General features: G+C 40.3%; 1 protein-coding gene across 2 annotated transcripts in view; it reads left to right on the top strand.

Annotated features, from left to right (window-relative positions):
• The window catches only part of AKAP6 (A-kinase anchoring protein 6), a 571051-nt gene that overhangs the window by 314114 nt on the left and 232764 nt on the right, over positions 1–24173 (top strand). For both annotated transcript variants that reach the window (XM_088024647.1, XM_028114891.2), the window contains exon 6: positions 7142–7264. In XM_088024647.1, coding sequence (XP_087880773.1) covers positions 7142–7264 — 123 coding nt within the window. The remainder of the gene's footprint in view (positions 1–7141; positions 7265–24173) is intronic.

Genomic DNA, 24173 nt, shown 5'->3' with positions numbered 1-24173 from the left:
ATGTATTTTTCTTGAAATCCTCATGTAAACCCAAGATGGATATTATAGTCCCTCTCTTACAGATGAAGAAAATGAGGTTCAGAGACATTAAGTAGCTCATTTGCTTTATGCTGTTAGTAAGAGGTGGATGGAGCCTGGAATCAAATTCAGTTTGTCAGGTTGCAGCAACTGTTCTCTTAATAACATCCATATTGGTTCATGATGGGAATTTTTTTTTTCTCTTTTAATATAACCTCTCCTGCCCCCCACAGTTAATCCTCATTTAAATGTTTTTCAACTTCTAATTTCTGCTAGGGACTTAGATAAATTGTTAAATCAGTAGGCCTTTCATGATTTCATGTGTTGCCAATGAGGCTGTCCGGATTCACGTTCTTAGTCCACTACCTTCTAGCCATATGGTACTGGACAGGTCTCCTCAGCTCTCAGAGCCTCAGTCTTCTCACTTGTAAAACAGGTCACAATACTACCTACCTCACATGAAGTTCGGTATGAAGCTCAAATGATCTGTTGTATATAAAATACTTTTAAAAGGTCCTGGCACACAGTGAGTATAGTTTGTTTCAGCCAGCATTGTTCAGATGAGATCATTCAGTGAATCTTTGAATCTTGGAATACTAAGAAAGGGGTAAACACATTTTAATAAAGGTTTAAAAGATTCAACAGCAGAGGCTGAACAATTTTTCCATAAATATAGTGAACATAGTTCACTTTTTTGATGCCCTTCAGTATATCCCTGTCTGAAGGCAGCTAATTTGATCTAGATGAGGTCAGACATCATGCTTGATTTCTTTGTCCAGTGAGAAATGAGAATCCTTCTGAGGGTGTACACACACACACACACACACACACACACACACACACACACACACACATTCTAACAACAAAAAGAAATTAGCAGTTGAGGTCCTTGGCTGAACTCCTGAGAACTAAGGGTCATCTTCTCTGTGATTAAACTGAGTCAGATTCATCTGTAATTGAAGCACTGCTAGAATTGGCTAATTCCTGCATGTAACTTCTTTACATTTTGGATTGAAATTTTCCATGAGTTACAAGTGAAGTTTACAGTGATTTTTGCTTGGGGAAAAAAAAAAAGGTGTGTGTTCCTTGCTAAGCATCTAGCTTCATCAAAGATCTCCTTTCAGAAAAATGAACAGAAAATAGTGAAGGGGAAGGACTGAGAACTTAGAGAATTTTGCCTCAGTGCCAAGACTGTAGGGCTGGGAAGAATTGTTGCTTTTCTTTCATCTGGATCCAATGGCATGTCTCTGAGAATACTATTTCTAGAGGTCAGTGTGGTGCACTGAGAGAAACTGACTGTGGGGTGAGATGTGGGTTTGAGCCCAACTCCGCCAACTCTTACCATAGGCAAGTCACTCACTTTCGTTGACCCTCAGTTTCCTCATCTGTACAATGATCAGAATCAGCACCATTCCACACACTTGTGACAACATGGCATCTACTTCCTGTTGTAGACGTCCCCCTTTACCCTCTTAGAGAAATAGGTTTCGTTTTCAGTGTGGTCTAAAAATCATGGAATTCTATACAAAATGACCCCCTAGGCTTTCAATACTGTAAGGCAGAGACCATGTCCCATTTCCTACTGTAATGCTGGCTTCTGGTCCCATCCCTGACACAAGGAAGGCGCTCCCTTCTTAGTCGTGCTCCACACGACAGCCTTGCCGGAGGAGGGCAACCTCCAGTTTGTGTTTAACCAAACCAGGTTTGTTGTAGAGAGAAATAGGTGGGAAAATAAAAGAAGTAACGGGCATTCTTAACCTGTCATGAGAGGATAGCTATTTGCAAGACTCAGGGGTAAAATTTCCCTGTGAATAGAATCTTCAAATATATGTTAACCAGGTGAGAGCTCTAGCAAATCATTTTTTACAAACCTGAAAGTGTGCATTTGCATGCACTTGGACTGTCCTGCTTAGTCTTTAAAGAGACTGACGCTTTAGAAAGTTTAAAAGTAAGATTGATTGGTTGATTTTGGTGTGGTGTTCCATGATTCACTGTTTGCATATAACACCCAGTGCTCCATGCAGAGCGTGCCCTCTTTAATACCCATCACCAGGCTAGCCCATCCCCCCACCCCCCTCCCCTCTAGAACCCTCAGTTTGTTTCTCAGAGTCCATAGTCTCTCATGGTTCGTCTCCACCTCCGATTTCCCCCCCCTTCATTTTTCCCTTCCTACTATCTTCTTCTTTTTCTTCTTCTTTTTTTTTTTTAACATATAATGTATTATTTGTTTCAGAGGTACAGGTCTGTGATTCAACAGCCTTGCACAATTCACAGCGCTCACCATAGCACCTACCCTCCCCAATGTCTATCACCCAGCCACCCCATCCCTCCCACCCCCCACCACTCCAGCAACCCTCAGTTTGTTTCCTGAGATTAAGAATTCCTCATATCAGTGAGATCATATGATACATGTCTTTCTCTGATTGACAAAAGTAAGATTTTTAAAAAGCACTTTATTAAGGAATTTTTAAAATGCAAATGATTTGAAAGTGGGAAGTGTGCACTCAGTGGGTGGTATCAAGGCTGCCTGGGCAGTTCTCTCTCAGATGTTGGATGGCAAGGGTTTCTTCTGGGTGTCTAATCCTGGCTTGGCTCCAGTGAAGAGTTTGCAGACTCTCAAAACCTGTGTCAGATATGAATATGTCAGGGACCCATTCCGAAGGATACTATTAAGCGGGTGGCCTGGGAGGACAGGGGCCTGTGGACTGAGTCCCACTCAGTGTGCCCCTGGAGAGCTTGGCGGGAGGCAGAGAAGGGTAATGGAAGAATGGGTGGAAAGGGACAGCCAGAAAACTGGTGATCGAAAAATGACAGGAGAGAGACTAAGCAGGTAAGATACTTTGGCAGGAGTTTGATCAGTGAAGGCTAGAATGTGGCCTTTCAGAGATGTGCAGTTCAGCCTGTAGTGGTGAGTTGAACGTGCATGAAATGTGCTTTTATGTAGTGCGATGGCAGTGTTGGATTGTGTCATGAAGGAAATCTGAGTTTTATAGTCATCCTGGAATCTCCAACGTAAGTAAGTGTAAACTCAAAATATTAGAGAAACAAACGCAGGTGGGTCAAATACTAAAAATAAGAACAGGGGCGCCTGGGTGGTTCAGTCATTAAGTGTCTGCCTTCGGCTCCGGTCGTGATCCCAGGGTCCTGGGATCGAGCCTCACATCGGGCTCCCTGTTCTGCAGGGAAGCCTGCTTCTCCCTCTCCATCTCCCCCTGCTTGTGTTTCCTCTCTCGCTATGTCTCTCTCTGTCAAATAAATAAATAAAATCTTTAAAAAAAAATAAAAATAACAAATTTGGATACAGACAGAATTCTGATGCAGGCAGAATACATTTCACAGAAAAATCCAGGAGAATATTCCAACTCTTTTATTGACTGTCAAAATTTTTCGACTATCAAAATTACTTGAATTGCGTAGGCCAGTGTTAAGACATGCTTTATGTTCTGCTAAAATTTTTGCTGCAGTGATATTTATCTTTTTATTCCCAATAATTCCCAGCAGTATGCTTTACACAGAGTAGGCACTTAATAAATATTGGTTAAAAAAGTGAATGAGTGCCCAGTATTTGTTATGCTAGGTCTTGACCTGTATTATAAAATAAATAAAAATTTGTATTTTTCCCCATTTTCCTATGTTGTTAACATATGTCACCTCATTTTCCTTCATTCACACCACAAGGACTCTCGCAGAGTTTCTAAAAATTAGCATCAAATATTGGTTGTATGCATCCAAATGTGAGTTCTCCTGCACGTTGTATGGTTCGGTATATTGAGTGGCACTTAGCTGGTCTTTCTAAGGAGAGCATCTCCTGATATGGGACTAGTACACTGTCCACAACACAGAAGGCTGGTGCCAGTGCACACATCAAGGGACTGGGAAAAGTGGAGAAACAACAGATAACAAAGGTATCAAGAATTGGATGGACTCCAGTGTCATTTGCCTTTATGATTTCTGTCTATATTTTGTGGCTACACGTATGAACAGGAGGGGAGGTGGAAGCTAAGCGCTCCCTAAGAGGGAGGTGTGTTTAGCTTTTTATTATAAGATTACAAGGATTTTCCAGGTTTCTATTGTGATGCATGAAACTTTTTAGCACTGGCAAGAAAAGAGTTGAGAAAAGGTGCAACAGATGAAAATTGGTGAGGTAGGGATATAATTCAGAGGAGACCCAGAGGGAAGCCCGGACTGGACCGCTGTTTCCTCTGTGTCAGACAGCCGTGGTTCTGCTGTCTGGCTAGGCTATGCAGAGAGACCATCCGGAAAGGTTCACCTGGGTCCCGTGAGTTTGCCTAGTCTGCATCTCATGGATTTCAGCTAACTCCGTAATCATGGTTCCGTTAGGAAGGTTGTCACACATTGTTTAATACTCTTTGGCTGAGACCAACCTTTTGTCATGAGGTGCCCATGCAATCACATTGTTTGGTTTGCTTGTTTTTTTGGAGGAAGAGAGGATAATAAATAGTATATAACTGGTTATATTTCAAACGACATCTTTTACTATTTGTCTTCTTGGATTTAATCAGTTGTCTCCAAAATAATTTACTTCCTGACTTAATTTTCTCCTCAAACCAATTTACAGATAAAAACCACTGAAGTCCAAATTCAATAGTAAATACTATTTAATAATGTAAAATACCATTTCATCTCACAATTATCAACCATCTAGACTCTGATATTCTCATGAGGTTCTGTAGATGATATTTCTGTAAGTCCATTTGGCCAACAAAGAATATCTTAATTTTTCATTGAACTTAATTATGAGAGAATCAAGAATCAAGAATTAGGACACACTCTACCCTTGTTTCTGCTCATAGATTTACTGTATACATCTGTAGGGATCTATGGTAAACCTTGAGTCAGGTAAGAATTTCTTATGTGTTCTGAATCGTGGGCAGTCTTCCAGAAAGAGGGACTTGGGGAGTGGTGTTTTAAACAGGTGGGAGGCTTGACTAAAAAAAGTGAAACTGACGTAACATCTGTGTTAAAAGACTCAAGTATTTGGAGGAAATGAAAAACAAAGCAACTCTCAGATTTATGGAAATGCAGAAAAGGAGAAAGAGCGGACCAACCAATACCCTAAATATATGAGAAAGGGCAAAAAGAATTACTTGGCATGGATCCCTAGCATTTAGAACAAAATACAATATGAGAAAATTAGAGAAAAGGGTGATTTGGGAGGATCATCAGAAAAACGCATTTGGTAGGGAAATGTATCATGTGAAATTCATGAAACCATCCCTGTTGGGTATGTTTTTCACCTCACCTGGAAGAAACACTTCTGAGTGATGACTAAAGGAACCTCAGTGATGTCATTAGCTTGGTGTTGGAGGCTAGGACTTGAGGCATGTTAAACTACCTCGTGGTTCTCAGACAAGCCATTTGCAAATGCATAGGCCTTAGCTTCTTCTTCTTCTTCTTCTTCTTCTTCTTCTTCTTTTTTTAAAAATATTTTATGTATTTATTTGACAGAGAGAGAGAGCAAGAGAGGGGACACAAGCAGGGGGAGTGGGAGAGGGAGAAGCAGGTTTCCCACGCAGCAGGGAGCCCGATGCAGGGCTCGATCCCAGGACCCAGGGATCATGACCTGAGCCAAAGGCAGATGCTTAACGACTGAGCCACTCCAGGCCTTAGCTTCTAATTAAGATGACCCTAACTTGATATTTCTTACTGGCTTTACCAAAACAACCTGATTAGGGTAGGTTTTCAAAAGGATGTGTGTGATTATCCTCTGATCTTGGCACAATGGGGTTAAAATAGGGAAAGCTTTGGGTGACATTTAGCAACGTGGGAAAACAGAGGATACTCTACCAGGTGGGATGATTGGCTGAGCTCCACGTGGGTCGGCGACATCCCAGAGCGTGGTGGGACAGTCTGATAGACTCCTTGGGCCTCCATGCCCACATCTCTGCTCTATCTCCCTTTGACAGACAGGAATGTGTTTCTGAGTGTTATTTGTCTGCCTTTATCTTTACCACCCTTCTCAGTCCCATTTTCTCTTTTTTTAAATAATCATTTTGAGGCCAATCAACTGTGGGAATTAAAGGGTTATAAATCTTAAACTATTATTTAGGAGAAAACTGAGTAACAGAAGCCTAGCTTCTGAGAAGCACGATAAAGAAAATGAATTTTCACCTATTCTCAATTCGGTCTCAGGATATCCTCAGTTAAGCATTAAAAATATTAATCAAAATTAATCAAAAGGCAAATCTGAAGAACGGGTTAAGTGTGATAGAGAAATAGCATCCCAAGCCATTTCAGCGAGCACAAATGTAGAAGCCGGTTCTTGCTCCTTTTGACCTCCAGGTGGTGCTGTTTACCTAGACACAGAAATCAAGCGCCCAGCCCTATTTCTTTCCTTTAGATTCATAGCTGGGCTTTCATTTTTTTCCAAATATTTTCCGTTTCTACAGATGTGTTCTTTTAAATGGTCAATAAATTTTTATAACCACTATTTGAAAAATTGCAAGATTATTGTTATTTGTGCTTCCTAGCCAAGAATATTTCTTTATGTGCGGGACACACCCAGAGTCAGGTGTTTACATTTTTGTTCATTGATCCCACCTCGTCTGCCGTTCCTTGCTTCTTAGAACCCAGGCTCAGCCACAGACAGTTGGGCTGTCAGTAGAACCCATCCAAATCCCTTTAAACACTTATGTGATTTAAAAATAGATTTGTAGTTCAGTTAAGGCAACTCAATTCCATTGGCTTCTGAGTAAAGAAGCCATTCCCATCTTCATGGGAATGCTTTTATCCCCCAAAGCCAGGGAGTGCTCCTCATAGGCCTGACCTGATTTTTTGGTGAGGGGGCACTTGTCAGACACCAGAAATGTTTTGATGATCGGAGGACACCTTTATAAAGACACCCGACAATCCAAATTCTTCAGAAAAACATGTTCCTAGGGAAAAACTCAGAGGGAGTCATGCACAATGTCTTTCTATTTTGATAGATTTCAGTGTCAGGAATAGTGGAAATTCCATTCCACAGTGTGGAACTAGAAGGGGAAGGCAGTGGTATCAATTTTATCCTCCATGAGGTTTGGAATTTTTCAGATTGGCTTTAAAGAAATGATCAACTAACATGTTTTTCTTGTCCTTTTTCCCCTTTCTCTTTTCTGTCACAAAGGGGTTTGTAAACAAGCTGGATGAATTCATTCAGTGGTTAAATGAAGCCATGGAAACCACTGAGAATTGGACACCTCCTAAAGCAGAGACGGATGGCCTTAAGCTGTACCTGGAGACACACTTGGTAGGCAAGACTGTGTTACTTCTGCTGTTTGTAATGGAAGTATTTTAATGCACGGCTTGTTTGTTTATGGGGAATATCAATTTTATTTATCAGAAGTCATTATATGCTAATGAAACCAAGTTTTAATGGGGTAAACTGCAGAAGCTGAACATTTACAGGCATTTCAAGTAATATACTATGAAATTTAAATCCTTCGTATTTCAAGCTATTTTTTTCAAAACTTTTCCCAGAAAGGTAAGTAATTAACTTAAAAATACCTTAGAAATTTTGCTCGACTCTTGTTCTCTAAAGCTGTGATTGAAGGTTTTTCCTCTTCTGAAAAAACAAATAAATGAAAGAGATAATTTTGATGACCATTCTAAGCTTTCTAGAATTCTTGTAAAATTAATGAACCTCTCATTATCAAGAGGGTCTACATTATCTGTTCTACACTGGGTTATTTTAATAAAATATTTAAAATGATGATCTCCATCATTTTTGCTGCTATGTGATTTTTTCAGCATATAATTAATACAACTGTCATTACACTCGTCCCTGTGCACAGGGAAACATGGAGGGGAAGTGGAAAATACTTGGATGAATATGCTTCTGAATATGTTAGCAGCAAGAATTATAGACTGGGGGACATTTGATGAACCTCATGAGGTTTTTACTGAATGCTTCAAATGGCCGATATCAATTATGAAGGGGTGGAAACCAAGTAGTGGAGTGTGATAAAGCATGAAGAAAAAGCACGTTGTCATAGGAAATGAAAATTCAGGCTTTAAGGATCTCATCTTTATTCCTTTCACCAATAGCATAAAATTGACAAAGGCAATGAACACGAATCCTTGGGTACCCAACTGTGGGGTTGATTTTCTGCCCCTCTTACACACTCAGAATTTGGATTGAATAAACATTGTGTGGGAGTCCTACATGTGTGCAAATTCACGGGGTTCCTGACGGTTCCCTGTGATGTTAAATGAGAGAATGAGAGAGAGCGAGAGAGAGGGGAAGGAGAGCGAGGTTGTGTTAGGCTTTTGGTGTTTGCGGTTTGCACTATGTTTTATATCATTGCAAGTAAAACAGCCTCAAAATCCTATTGCTGCATGAAAATAGCTTTGTGGATGATAAAAGATGACAAAACTATGTGTAAGAGGATGAGTGTATTGCTTCCCTTTTTAGAGACCTGGGTTGATGGTGTGTAAAAATGCCAGTGACCCTAACCACCTCTCTTGTACATGGGTTTTTAAATATTGCCCTTGGTACTCAATTCCCTATTCAGTGGAGCCTTGATATTTTTTTTTTAAAGAGGGCATTTCATAATAGCAAGATAAAGATATTCAGTGCTTTATAATGTAAATTGTATTAATTAGAATGTCAACTTTTCACTGGTATTGTTCTGACAGAAATTCTAATCTGTGTTTAAACAGGAGTATATGAACTTTATTTCACATTAAGTGTGCTGTCTTAATTTCTCCTGATTTAATATTTTTTGGAAAATACACATTTAGTTTTTGAGGTCCCAGAGGACATGGGGACATAAAGAGTGCTTTAACTCTAGGCTGTTTGTTGAAAGCCAGACTAAGATAGTATGAACCAGGGTCTCGCTCCTCTTTGGGAGTTGAGCAACATGGCCTCTTTGTAAACAGTTGTACACTCGTCGTTCTCAAGTCCCTGTTACAGAGTTCCTTCCTTAGCATCCCTGTGTTGGCCTCTGCCTCATTCTAGCCCACCCTCATTCACTAGAACTTTCTGTGGGAAAGGAATATTCAAGGTTGCACTGTCCAACATGGGAGCCACTCACCACATGCATCTGCTGAGCACTTGAAATGTGGCTAAAGCAAGTGAAGAAATGAATTTTTAATTCTAATTAACTTACATTTAAATGTAAATTGCCACATGTAGCCTGTGACTACTGTATTCTATCCTTAATAAATTGCCAAACTCTTTACAGTTGCCCATAATGAATTGCATGTATGTATACCTGCCTCATTGTGACAGTCTCATCCAAAACGTGGACCCCACCATCCCCTTTGCTGTGAGTCTCTATGCTACATCCGTAGCTAAGAGTCCTTCTTAAAATATTTATCTCTTAAAGAATAACCTTGTTGTTGCCCAATGATCAACACTTTCTTGAAATGAGTTTTCTCTATTATCGTGTCTAATTGTATTGGTTGGAAGAGAGATAACATAGGAATATCTTTATCTCTGCTTTGCAAAGAGTGAGGTATTCTCCTCTCCAGACCTGCTCAGTGAATGTTAAGTTGCAATCGCAACTTTGACTTCTGAAATTATAAATAATACTGGCTACCAGTTAGTGAAGATGTAGTGTGCATGGATCAGCAGTGATACTTATGGACAATTACTGAGTCACTGCTGAGCTGCATGCAGTGTCTGTTACTCTAGATATAGCCTGTTGTTTAAACGTCTCTCAAACAAACTGAGTTACTCTGTGTCTCTGAGGACGATGTCTACATTGTCCTCTTGATTGATACTGTCATTTATATTTTTTATTGTATTTCCTTACTGTGGTGCTGAGTTAATATTAAGTTATTCTTCTCAAAAGAAGGCAAAAGAATGTCTGCCTTCCCATAAAGAAAGTATACAACTAAGCCCAGAGATTTATATCCTTGAATTCAACTTGCATAAGTCATTACTGCTCCTTACTGAGTGGGCAAGTGGTATGTACAAGATTTCCAGTATGTAGAGATAGCTATACGAGTTTCTTTAAATACCTCTGTAGATTCTATAATTTAACATTAAATCAACACACATGCTAGCCCCCGAGTTCAGTGTCTTTCCTGGTCTAACAACGGGTTAGAAGAGTTGGCACCCTGCAGTGATTATTGTAAAGAAAAACAAACATAAAAACAATAACAAAAGTTGTACATTTATATTTTGATACTTAATTCAATTATTTTCCATGATGGTAACCAAGGGTTTTTACCAACACAAATCAATTAAAGCTTCACAATACCTTTATGAGAGATACGAAGGAGCTTTATTTTAACTGTAAGAAATACTGTGAAATTGCGATGATACATCAATGATTTTCCATGATAATTAATCATCTGCTTGCAACCCGGCTGCTCCTTTCAAAAATACAATTCTTGTCTTCCTAGAAAATGACATTCTCAGGAAAATGTCATTCTGGAAAGGTATTTTGTGAGTACTGAGCATCCCTCTTCTTTGAAAACCATAAAACAGTATTGTATACATATGTTCTCGGACATTTTTCCTCACCTCTGCTTTTTTTCTTAAAACAGCTTTATTGGGGTATAATTGGCATACAATAAATTGTATATATTTAAAATATATACATCTACAAGTTTCGACAAATTGGCAGATGGATACACCCATAAAACCATCTTCACAGTCAAGATAGTGAATGTATCCATCACCTCCAAAGGCTTCCTCATGACTCTTTTGTAATTCTTTCCTCCTTTCCCTCCTGGCCTTTCCCTAACCCTTAAGCAATCACTGATGTGCTTTCTGTTACTATGAAGATTATTTTGTGCTTTCTAGAATGTTACATAAATGGAGTCAAACAAAATTTGTCCCCTGTCTCTCTCTCTCTCTCTTTCATCTCCTCCCAGTCCCCGGTTTCTTTCACCTATTTTGATGTTGCATGTTTCAACTGCTTATTCATTTGGATTGCTGAGTAAGAGTCCATTGTACAGATTTATCACAATTTGTTTATCCTTTCACCTGTTGACGGACATTTAGGTTGTTTCTCTCATCACCTTTCTTAGTGGCTAAAGAGACAGAAGTCACCAAAAGCTGCATTTGACTAGATGCATCATAAATAGAAGCATCATAAATAGTTCTGGGCAGACTATTTAGATGTTTTCCTTTAAGAGAATTCATAATATCTTCAGAGTGAGAGTACTTAAGAGTAAAGCAGCAGAGCAGGACAGCAAGTTCTCCCTCTAGAGGTTTCATTCCACATCCATATTTGTTTCTGAAAAGATAACTCTGACCTCCCAAGTAGTTTTTATGCATGCCTAACTCACCAAATGGGCGCCACATCATATAAAACTACTTGCAGGCAAACAAACCAGCAGGGTTTTTTTTAAATCTATTGCCACTCAGATATCTAGTAGGAGAAAGCAAAGTCTAGCTGACTCCAGACAGTTGTGCAAGAGTTGGGAAGAAGAACTAAGCACAGGGGTCTGGCTTAAACTTGGGAGATAAATTTGCATAGGTAGTACCATGTCATATTGGGCAAACGTTAACCAGTCACATAGAAATAGCGTTGGAGGAAAAATACTCTTAATTCAGTTTGATGAATGAGAAAACATGGGGAGAAATGGTGATGAGGAGTTCATATATATCAAGCACCTGTGGATGCCAGGCAATTATGTAGGCACTAGGAATACATGATGAATGTGTTTGGCTTCTTTCTTCCAGGGATTTGCAATCTAAGGGAGATGACCATAGATTAAATGTAGTCATCTATAGAGCCATACATGATAAATGTAATATAATTTTGAGCAGTAAACTTCTTGTAGGATAAGCCAAGTACTGTTAGGAGCACAGAGAGAAGTTTTATTGGTTCTTCCTGAGAGTAAAGAAGGCTCAAAGAAATAATTGGATGTAGACCTCACAGGCCATATATAATTTTTTGGATAGAGAGGGGAGGAGAGGAGATGGGAGGAAATTTTATGGGCAGGTAAGGGAGATGTGGTGAGCCGTCTGGTGTGGCTGAGACCAGGTTGGGGTCTTGCAGGTTGGGGCTGATGGTGAAGGAGATTGAATGTCTTTTTAACGGGTTGAACATTTCTCCAGGAACAAAGGGATTCTCTGAGGGTTTGATTTTATTTTAAAACAGGAGAATGACATGAATCCACTGTAAATTCCATTGGGGTAGGGTCAGTTTGACACTGATTAACCGGATGGAGGTCCATGGGCTTAGAGAAAGAATGACTATGAGCATAATGGAAAATGGATTTGAGTATAACATTTGAAAGATATGCTGGTACAGACAACATTATCTGTTTTTTAAGATGTGGTGGTTGTTGTTGTTGTTGACTCACCAATATATGGATGTTACACAAAATTCTAAAGGTAAATAAAGGAAGGTAGTAAAAAGGTAGAAACTCAAAAGCAAGCCTCCTACCTTTGTCCCCCCAGTTACCGATTCTCTTCCTCTGAGTCAACCAGTGTTCCTTGGTTCTTTATATTCTTTCAGAGTTATTCGAGGTATTTGAAAACAAATGCATATGTGTACTTAACTTTGTTCCCTTGACTTATGTTACCAATAATTCAAAATCAGTAAATGTAGAACTACTTTATCCTTTTGAATGGCTGCACAGTGTTCCATTTATGAATATGCCATAATTCACTTAACTAGTTCTTTACTGATGAAAACTTAGGTTGTTTGCAGTCTTTTTAAAAATTATGAACAGTGCCTCAGTGAATATCCTTGGGTATTCATCATATTGCATCATTGTGAGTATATCCTTGGAGTAAATACCTTACATGTGAAATTTCTGGGTCAAAGTTATACACATTTACAATTTTTATGTATTGCCAAATGGTCCTTGATAGCAGTTGTACCAGTTTATACTTAGCAGGGCATGAGAATGCCTCCATCTACACATCCTTGCTATGAAGTATGTTATCACATTGGTGATCTTTGTCCCTTTGATAGTTACAAATAACATCTCGTTTTAGTTTGGTTTGTATTTATTGTATTTTAAGTGGAGTCAAGTACCTCTTCATATTTTTAGAAGTCATTTGTATTTCTTTTCTGAGAACTGTCTGCTCATATTCTTAGCCTTTTTTTTTCTGTTGGGTCACTGGCTTTTTGGTTCAAGATTTATGGGAGTTTTGTATATATTAAGGAGATGAGTCCCTGTGATGTGAATAGAAAGTGTGTTAAGAGGGGGATTCTGTTCCAAAAGAACATGGATATCTCAACAGTTTGAGGAACCCAGGGTTCAACAGACATCAAGGCCAGGCTGATAAGCAGGCAACAGGTCTCTGCCTGTGTCAAAAGTGTGTTCAGATTCTAGTCTAGAAAGACCAGTGTGTTCCAGGGAGCTTGCTTACCTAGGCATGGGTGGAACAAGCTTAAGATCAGGGAGGTTGTTGTTGAATGCATGGATGATGTGATGTCTAACCATGAGAAAACTGGAGAGGATGTGGGTCAGGATCAGGTAGAAGGTAGGTAAGAACAGAGGAGAGTGGATAGATTAGCGAGAGGGGGATGGATCAGAGTTCTCTTTTTGATGTTCTCTCTTGAATGGTCAGAAACCTCATTGCCAATGTCTATTTCATCTTCCCTACACTCCCCTGAGGCTACTAACCTCTTGGACAATAGCACAGCAAGGCCTGCCACCCCACAGCTGACACAGATCTGACCGAGACTTGAATGTATTGAAGAGTGTGAAAATTGGCAGAAAGCTTGTCTGTGTAGAGTGGGACTGAAGCTCTAGGACCACCTGGGGGTGTGTGGAACTAGGGAATGTGAACATCACAAGGAGTATTTACATGGGAAAGAGGGGGCAGATGTTACAAAAGCTCAGTGACCATGGGGGGCATGTGCTGAAGGTGAAGGAAACTTCAACTTTCATGCAGCTGCTGATGTTATGGAACTAGTTAAAGGAAAACATTATATTCACTGGAAAAAAATTAAAACCGTATAAAAGAGGGTAAAAATAAAAGTGAAAAGTCTTACCATCCCTTTGATAACTTGGATAAATAGTTTGTTCTCTATCCTTTTGGACCTCTTTATGTAAAAGTGCATACATTTTAAGAATTTTTAAATGTTCAATGACTTGCTTTTTCTATCTAAAGATATCTCAGACATCCTTCTGCCAGTACATGAAGATCTACTACCCATTTTACTTTTAGCAACTCCTTAATATTTTATTGTGTGGATGCGCCACAATTTATGTAATCGTTCCCATGATGATGGCCATTTAAGCCACGTCCTTATTTATGCTTTTGCAAATAATACTGCAGTGAGCATTCGGGTTTTTTTTTTTTTTTAACATTAGTCGAAAGTCTCCTGGTCTCATTTGTCTCTGTTGTTATAAGCAGCTCAGGGACCCCATGTAATGAAAGTCCGTCATACTCTAGGGACAGCTTTTGCTACAGGTCTGGAAAAGTTAGTAGCGTCCATGTTTATGTGTGCGCAGAGGTTTAGTATGTGTTTATAAGGGTAGCTTTTAAAGCCCACCTTCTAGAACTTCGTTGTTCTTTTTAGGATTGGTACCTGCAATTTGAGGGGGCTACCACAAGGTGGCAGAGAAGCACTTAAATCCTGCAGACAGTTTTCATAATCTTGGTACCCTTGAAGGGTTTGAAAATTTTTCCTTAATGTGTCATTACCCTAAGTACTTATAAAGACAGGCTGGATTAAACTGGTAATGTTCCTAGCTAAAATAAATCGCCATACAGATACTTTCATGCATTTATCATCTATATTTAGAACTTTGTGTTATATCGTGTTTTTATTAAATAGCTTTCATTTGTTTCATTAAAAAACAAAACAATATACTTCTCACAGAGTTTTTAGCCATACAAGAAAGTTTCCGCAAATACGCTCAGCTGGTTTTCTTTTGCTTGCCCTCCTATCTCCACCTCTGCTCCATTTTTCATTGCTTAAAGTTAAGAGATGATGGGCTTTCCTTTTTCCCTCTTCCTGGCGCCCACCTCTCCCCGGCTACCTTTCTCTGCTGAGATGATAGGCAGCCCTGGCCCAAGAAGGCAGAGCTTCACAAGACCAGCGGCTGCCACCGTACAGCAGCGACTGTATCGCTCAGCTAATGGGAGGCAGTCGGTTAGACTTCAAAAGCCTGAGCTGTGTGAGTTTGGCAGCCACTTCCGTCAGCCGTGCTGAGCAGAGCTGGTGGCCTCGTAGGAGCTTTGAAGTTCCATTTGCTTGTTCCCCTTGATTCCCATCAGCTTAAGGTGAATAGCTCAGAGTTTCGTAGGGAGCAGCATTACTTCTCTTTGGGGGATTTAAAATACTCAACTCCCAGCCTTGAGTTACTTCCTCTGGTGGCTTGGGAATGGAAAGCTCTGCGGGGACTTCATCAGCATGCAAGCATTTTGATGTTGATGTATGGGGACAGGAGGCTCGTTTTGGCCATGTAGAAGTCCTGGACCCTGTTCCTTGGCTCCTGGAACTAATTCTGTACAACTAGGAGACAAATAGTATTGTCTTCCATTTTCAGTTTAAAAGGATTCCTGAACTGTTCAAAGCACCTGGGAATATACTTTTGGCCTGACTCAGTTTGAGGATGTGAGCCGTGACACCCAGCAGTTCTCATCATTGTTTGAAAATTGAAAATTGCTAAACATTTTACCAATTTATTATTTTGTTTATTGCTGTTTGGGGGATGGAATGGTTGTTTTAAATTAGGGTGCCAGGGAAACACTACATTTATTAAGCACTTCCTACTTAGGGCAGTGATAGGCTAAGTGCTGAAGAGAATGTTTGCAGACTGGCTTTGTGCCATGAAACTTCCAGCACAGGCTACAGGACCCTGTATGGACAGAAGCCAGTGCATGACCTAACTCACCTGAGCCAGGGTGCTGTCACTTCCCGCCTCTCTTCCTGTGTAGACCCATGTGCAGATCCAACTTACCTACTGTGTCACATGGAATTTTGGAATCTTGAAGCAGTTCACTCAATATAAGTGGTATTAAGGTAAGAGTTTCAGCCTTGAAACAGATCTGACACAGAAAAGTGCCTGTTATAGCTACTGACGATTGTTGTGAAGATCAAATAAACACGTTGTATGTGAGGACACTTGGTTCATTTGGGGGGGAATCGTGAGCATTTTCCTGGGAGACCTGAGAAGAATATGTGGTTTGAAAAGCTCAGGTGTCCCTAGAGAGGTTGGATTTCTGCCTATCCACCCAGACTGTCACCTACTTGAGGGGATGGCTTGTGTGTCTCTTTGTTGTCTCCTCTGACACCCAGCTTTGCAAGTGCATAATAGGTACTAAAAATAGCTGCTAGATGAATGAATGAGCATTTGTAGGAGCAATGTTGCAACCATTACAGGCAGCAAATTATAACTAGTATTGTAAATCAGCAAACAATAACTGGGAATGTCTGCGAGTTAAATTATTTCCTCTACTATTTCCAAACCAAAATGGACTCTGGTCACAGAGCTTTCGGAGTATTGTCTGGTATATTTGTGACAAGAGAAACGCCTATCGAGGGAAAAAATTGGAATGTTTTCTCCTGTTTTCAGGATGTAATTCATTCCCTTTGGCAGAAAACCCAAGGAAAATAAAAACGTTAACTCTGATATTAGAAAGGTTTCCAAAAAATTCCACAGGTTAATGTTGCTCTTTCAAAATATGAAGATGATATGACTAGACAGAATGTTAATGATTTGACATTACAAAATTTATTAAATTTATTTTTAAAGCAGTTTGGTCCCCCCCTCTCAAATGCACGAAGCATGTGGGAGTTGGAATAGATCTGCCCCAGGCTGCCAAACAAATTTTTAATGGCAGTGGAGTCCTTTAGGGATTGTCCTAAATCCACATAATATTCTTAAGTCTTGGTGTTTGCACTGGGACCTGTATATTAGCAGATGTACATGTGAATAATATACTTCTATCCATCTATCACCTCGGTGACTCCACATCTGGAGGGGCTGCTGTGCATCAATTATTCCACTGCAGGGGGTAGAGTGATATTTGGGCCAGCATTGACCTCTTTTTCAATCAGAGCCTCAGAACACTGTGTTCTGGAAGTCAAATGGTCCCTTTAGACAGAACCTCTGTTTGAAAATCCGTTTGGCCTAATGTGGCCATGCTGGGAAGTCAATGTGATTACCTGTGCCAGGTGGGGAGGTGGCATCCAGAAAAGCAAGTGAAAATATTGTCACTAAGAGGCACTGTCAACATGTAGGGTCTCTCCCATGTATCTAATTCTTGCATGAAGTATTAGCAAGTCAGTCAGGAAAGAATGTCAACCATAGTAAAATACATTTGCTTTCCACACACAGGGAAAATGCAACTGTTTATTTGAAAGAAATTGTGATTTGTTTGAAGAGCAAAACTCACCTTCAAATGCTTGGAGATGTTTTTATTATCTGAGGTTTCAGGAAGAAAGTCTCCTTAGGAGGAACGAGGATTTTTTGTCTTTATATCTTAGTGCCGCAGCCGCCGCCGCCGCCGCCATTGTCGTCGTATTCTTCTTCTTCTTCTTCTTCTTCTTCTTTCTTCTTTCTTCTTCTTCGAAAACAAAGTTTTTATAATGCTTCTCCTTTTGATCATAAACTTGGAATCTCTTTCTCAAGAGTACATAGTGCTTTTAAATTTTTTAAGCTTCTGATATTATAGCTGGAGGTGTGTTGCATGTTGTCATAACTGATAAATTAGTGACAAATGTAGCCACTTCATTTTGTTGGGGATATATACAATTGTGGTGGTGGCTGACCATTTATTTAATTATGTGGTAAGTACCATATGATGAGAGGGTAAAGTTAAATTGATGATTTGGGCTATCTCGGCCAGAGTACAGTTTACATGGCAATTACACTGGGATCATCTAAGTGTAATTGGCAAGTAATTTTGTAAGTGAAGGAACATGACAGCTCATTTACATGGTGTTCACTGAATAGAATTTGGGGAATTTATCAACCACTTTCAAGCGAAGAGTGACTGCACCAACATCTCCCAAAGTGCCATGTGCAGTTTGAAAGCTACATGGAAGGTTTTTGGTATGAATCTTTATTTGTTCCCTGCACATTTGTTAGGCATGTTATGTGTGCCAGGCACTGTCTGAGGCACTGTGGATTCAAAAATGAGTGAGAAGGAACTCAAGGAGCTCATGGCTAGGAAGCACACACATCACCAGTTAGTTATCCAACATGGTAGCAAGTAATGGTTTGAGCTCTGCACAGGTACTGGGGATACTTAGGAAAATGTGCAAACTGGGAGGATTGGAGAAAGTCAGGGAAAACTTACTAGAGAGATTGACCTCTGAGATGAATCTTAAAGAATGAGCAGGGGTTAGTCAGGGGAAGGGGAGGACTGTCCATACCAGTCCTTACCAGAGGTACCAGCAAGAGCAGAATCTCGGAGGAGCGAGATGGCTGGCATAAACCGGACACTTAAAGCAATTCAGGTGCATTTCAAGGCAGACATGAGACCTGAGAAGCGACCTTGGTTGGGGTTTTAGAGGACTCTGTAGGTCATGCCAGAGGCTGGACCTTATCCTACACTGCTGGGAAGCTATTGGAGGACTTTAAGAGAAGGAGAATCTTTTTCAGAGTTGTTTTGGAGGCAGGCCTTTCTGTGTGATACAGTGTTTGTTATTGAGCTATTATGATATGCCAGGCTGTGTTCTACTGGTAAAAAGGCATTTCTTCCTCACAATAATCTCATGAAGTGGGCGTTAACAGTTCTTCCTTTTTACAGTTGAACAAACTGAGTCTCCAGAGGTTCCCCACAGTTACACGGTGGGTGGGTGATGGAGGAGCTGAGATCTGAACCCAGGCCGTCCAGCTCCAGAGTCCATGCTGTCCCCAGCACCCACACGATGTCATGGCCTCCTTGACACAGTCAATTGCAACTGCCTCTTTATAAGATGCACATCCTCCACCCGCCATTCGACTGTGAGCTCTGTGAGGTCAGGGGCTATATTTACCTTGTTCACAGCCACATCCCACATGCTTAGGACAATGCCTGCGCCTTCACAGGCATGCCACAAATAAGGAATAAATGCAGTTTTGAGGGGCTATGACCAAAGGCTGTCGAAGTCAACCTGGCAAGGGATGATGATGAGGGCCTGACTCAAAGGCAGTGTTAGTCAATATGGAAGGGTTGAGGATGGAGAAATTAATTGGCAGGGCTTGATGATTGATTGGACGTGTGGATTTTGTTGGCATATTCTCACAGTGTTTCTGATTTCCAACTCCCACACTGGAGAGATGACTTGGCAAAAGAATCTGAAGCAGAGGAAAGCTCATGCTGCAAATTCCTGAGATGTTGCAGACTCAGGATGAGAAGTTAGAAGAAACTTCCCTGGAGACAGTTAAAAATAGAATGACCACATCTGCCTGGGATGGTTGAGGGACAGAGCTACCCTGGGGTAGATGAATGGTTAGATGGCCTTTGGGATTCTTCCCCCTTTGAAAATTTCCTAGTTTAGAATGAATAAAAAGTCTCTCAAGCCACCTATCCTGAACCGTCTGGCTGAAAGATAAAATCAACGTGTCCAAGGACTGGAAAATATTGAGTCCAAATGCCTGGACGGTAGATAAAGAAACAGAAGCCCAGAAGGGTTAGATGCTTCGCCCAAGAGCACGCACCTGAGGCAAGAGGAAGCGCCAAATCGTTGGCCTCTCTGTCCTTGCAGCCTCTGCTCCAAATCTCAGATAGCAGCATCTACGTTTGGGCGCCCCCTGTGGGCAGGCCTGTGCTGGGCGGTGACATTGAAACAAAGATGATGCGGTCTCTGCACCTGCAGAGTTCAGAGAGCCTCAACAGTAAGTGCTCCTTGTTGCCTGAAGTCGCCATAAAGTACCATTTCCTACAGAACACGTTTGGAAAAGAGAGAAAATGAACTTAAAAGTCGTAATGATTTTTCTTTGGCCCCACTTATTTCCGGGCTCTGCTTCAGTGCTTTACAATCATTATCTCTAATTCTCACAATAACCTAGAAGTTAGTATTATTTTCATCTTCTGTTGTAGAAAGCCGAAGCACTGAGAACTCATTCCATGAGACCAGACTATGTTAACTCCAAGTCCTACCCTGCGCAAATGATGTTAACATTTTGCTGTGTTTCCCCGTGGTCTTCTGTTTCCGTGCCCTGGGACTATTCATTTACATAGCTGTAGTGCCATCACGGACGCAATCCTGAATCTTCATTTTTTGGGCTTGTAATACGTTCTGTGTGTTTTTCATGTGATTTCATAATCTTCACTTGAATGGCTGTATAATGCCTTGTCAAGTTTTTAGGAGGTTCTTAAACAAAGAACTGTTTACTCATAAAAATCTTTCAATTCTTGGCACATATGGCATTGCAAGGTATATTTTATATTTTGAGGACCAGATGATCATCCTCTGTCGATGGCATTGGGGAGAGGAGAAGAGGACCTGCCAGGTGCGACCCAGGGGCTCGGGGCTTTCTTCCTCACCAAGAGCCCCTGCGGGAACACAGGATGGTGTAAGCATGGCTCAGAGTGGAGCCCGGGTGCAGATGGCCCGAGGCAGGTAGCAGGTGACTTTTTAAGCCTCTGCTTTTCTGACTGAACACACATTCTTCCTCCTGCCCTTGTAAAAAAAGCAAGTTTTCATTTTCTTAGGGTAGTAAAAACCTTTTGTGTGAAGAAAAAGTGTCATCAAGTGCCTTATTCATCAGCATATATACCATCTCTTTAAAATGACAGTGGGAGTAAAAGTTCATCAGTTCAATATGTCTTTCACATTGGGAGACTCCTGACTAATAACCTCTGGTATTTATCATCAGAACAGCCAAAGAACTAAATTCTGGCACACACTGCTCTCACACACTGAGAAAAACTTAAAAAGACAGAAGATTTTCTCCATTTTTTTCTTCTTCCATTCATTTAAAAGAAAAGCATACCTTTTTTAATTAAAAAAATTGTGAGCATGCAGAAACATCTGGCCTGTATTACCATAGCAGCCTCCTAAATGGCCTGCTTGTCTCCAGTCTGCCCTTTTAAAATCAACTCTGCACAACAACCAGAGGGAGCTTTCTAGAACACAGAACTGTACCCGTCCCTCTCCAATGTTGCTGGCATCTTCTTCCCTGACTCTTTCATGGCCCTTAGAGTTAATGACCACATATAGCCACAGCTTCCACCTCTCCTGCTAATACCCTGTCCCAACCACACCAAGCTGCTTGTGGCTTCCCACTTCCTGCTACAATAAATGCTATCTTCAGGCCTGCACACAAATTAGTCCTTTCTCCACAAGCTCCCTGCAAGGCTCTGTAGAACCTGGCACCCAACTTGGGATCCCACAGCACCTACCCAGCATTTACCACACACATACAGAATAGAGCCCACAGTCTTGGTTTTACTTGGCCAGTGTGATACTTTAATTAAAAAAAAAAATCTCGTTGGGTAGGGCATATTACTCTTCAGTTTGCTTAAGGTCCCACCACTCTCTATTAGACACCAAATCCTAATTCCACATTTATGCTATGCTGGGTCATATAAGGCTACTGGCTTTTTTTTTTTTTAATCTCTTTAACTCAAAAGACTATTTGCTGCTTGTGCCAGGATTGTGTATTGTGTATTGTTACCTTTTGTTATCTCTAAGCCTGGCAAAGACTGCCCAGTAAATATCTATTAATTTACGCCATTAAAAAAACTGAAATTGGCCAGAAAAGATGCAATAACTCTTTCTCATCCTCTTTGATTGTTCACCAACATCCCAAAACTCATGGACCTCAATGGACCTGGCAGACATTAACAGTATTTCATTGGATGATTGAAAGTCTGTGTTGACGATACAATGCCGCTAAGGCTGAGCCACTTTGGATCCTTAAGCCTCTGAATGGAGTATGGTCTTTCCCACTATTCCCTGTACCAGGAGATCCATATCTGTTCTTATGAGTCCTCATGAGTAATCATTCTTCACCTTTGTCATAGTTTTGTCCACCAAGGCATACATTTCCTTCATTCCATTTTGTGTCCACATGACTGCCATACTCCCATCAAATGGGGCTCTTCAGAAATTTGAATAGAATAGGATTAGATGTAGTATTTTATCTGTTTTGTAAAGTCAGATCATGATCAAAGTACAATCGGTATGCTTACCCAAATTTCAGTCCTGCCAAGGAGTAATGCACCCAGATCTATCTAAGCTGGTGAAGCTAGAGATTGCAGGTATGGAAATACCCATTGGTCAGCCTCTGATGTATCATCTCTTTGATAATCTAGTCCTTTGTCTCAGTCACTGTATTTTCCATTTCCTTAGTTTTTCTCTTCTACATGTTTAATTGCATGCTGCTTTAAAGACACTAAAGAAGATCTGGTGTCTCATAGAACCCAGATTACTCATATTTAAGGAATTTCACATAATCAGTGACATAAGAATGTGGTACCCACCTATGGCAATGTTGTTACCATAAATTATATCTTCAGAGGATGCCGTGCATTTTCAGGGAATGCTGTGGATGTTGCAGAGGGATATAAGGCATCGCTGAGGGAATGTGTTAGGAGCACAAGAATGGAAATGTGTCCAAGTATCAGGTGCAAGGAAAAAGAAAAAGAAAGGAAATAAAACCCTTTCATCTAAGCTTCCTTCCCTAAGGAAGAGGTGGGGAAAGAATGGGGAGAGCTTATTACAGAATCCTTTAGCAGCCAGAAATTTCATTGACAATTTTGTTAATGTGCCTGTTTGGCTGCCTTCTCAGAGGCCCATTGTGAATTTCTTAGTTGATATTATTAATGGTTAATAGGTGCACCTGAAAATCAAGCAATATTGTACCATTTGGATAACAGATATATTAAATGGGTCTTTTCTACAGCATCGAGCTTATCAGCTTATCTTTTTCCTAATAATGAATACCTCATCTTTTCCACTTTCCTAATCAAATGCTTCCACATCATCTTGAGGCAGATCCAGACCCAGCTGCATCTATTCTATACTCTTGGCTTCAATTATGTCAAATTATCCAACCTACTCACAGGTCCTTAGGTTCTCTTTTGCTCTGAGACATAGGCCTGATGCACCTCTTCAGAAGCTCATGATTACTAACCATTCAGCACAAGTCTGTTGTAAGTAAACAGAGAATCAGAGAGAGCACTAGGCTAAATTTACAGTTGTAATGAAATCTCTAGAACAGGTTTCTTCCTAAATTGTGGCACTCTCACATTGATCTCAAGTGTTTTTCTTTTCCTTGTCCCTTCTCCCTGAAACATACATGAACCTTATTCCACATGGCATTGCTTCAGAGTTGAGGATTTCTACTGCAGGGGCAAAAAGTACATGTAGCCATATTTTGGCTATAAAATAATAAATATTTAATTTTTCATAGATCTCATAGTGTTTGTATTGACCAAAAGCATTAGGCTTCCCATACTTTGCCATACTTTATTTTTTCCAACCATATACCTGTAGCTGAAAGAGGACAATACAAGAAAGAGTGAACAGCCTGTGGGGAAACTTAATATTGTTTTCTTTCTGTCATATTTGGCTAAAACTTTACTGTCTCTTATGCCTCTAGTCAGATGAAATGGTTTATCATTTTGGAGTCAAAATTTTTTTTTAGTCAAAATTCTTATCTTTATACTTCATGGTCTGCTCTGTCTATCCCTATCTCCTTCATATCCAGTTTCTTTTAATCTGCTTTTTCTTCTCAGCTTTAAGAAGACCCCCTTTCCTCCACTAAGAAAAAGACAGCCCAGATTTAGTACTGAAAATCCAAGATGACTCAGCCTGTACTTTGTTTTCCTAGTAACATGTTTAGTTGCTCTTTGATGCCAGAGACCATTTTTAAACCCCTTAAGTCAGTAATACTCAGTCCAGTGTACAGAACAGGCACAATGCATGGTTTCTAAATGAATGAATGAATGAATGATACCTAATTTCACAATTTTTTGTGGTTTAACCTCTTTCATCCAAATTACATTCTAACTGGGTCTGTAGCATGAACTTCTGTTAAATATTCTTAACACCAAGCTTAGTGCTGTGCATACAGCCATTGCTCAATGAGTGTTCAGTGATAGCAAAATATGTTATATATTTTGGAGCTCTGTCATGGGGAAGCCAACATTTGGTGCACAGTATTTCAAATTTGTGTTCTAATTAGTCAACTGAAGGAATCGATTTTCGCCCTGAAGACTAGCCATTGACTCAACAGATTGGTTACTATGATTACTCTCCACTGGACCTCCTATGGTTGGAATGCCTTCTAACATTCCAGAGGTGGGGAATCTGGAAAACCACCCGTGTTTCTTGAAATACCTAAAT

Source organism: Eumetopias jubatus, unplaced genomic scaffold (assembly GCF_037043125.1).
Source record: "Eumetopias jubatus isolate StellerSeaLion01/CBP00866 unplaced genomic scaffold, mEumJub1_p1.0 scaffold_7, whole genome shotgun sequence".
Classification (NCBI taxonomy): Eukaryota; Metazoa; Chordata; class Mammalia; order Carnivora; family Otariidae; genus Eumetopias; species Eumetopias jubatus.
This window is presented reverse-complemented; position numbering and strand designations above follow the sequence as displayed.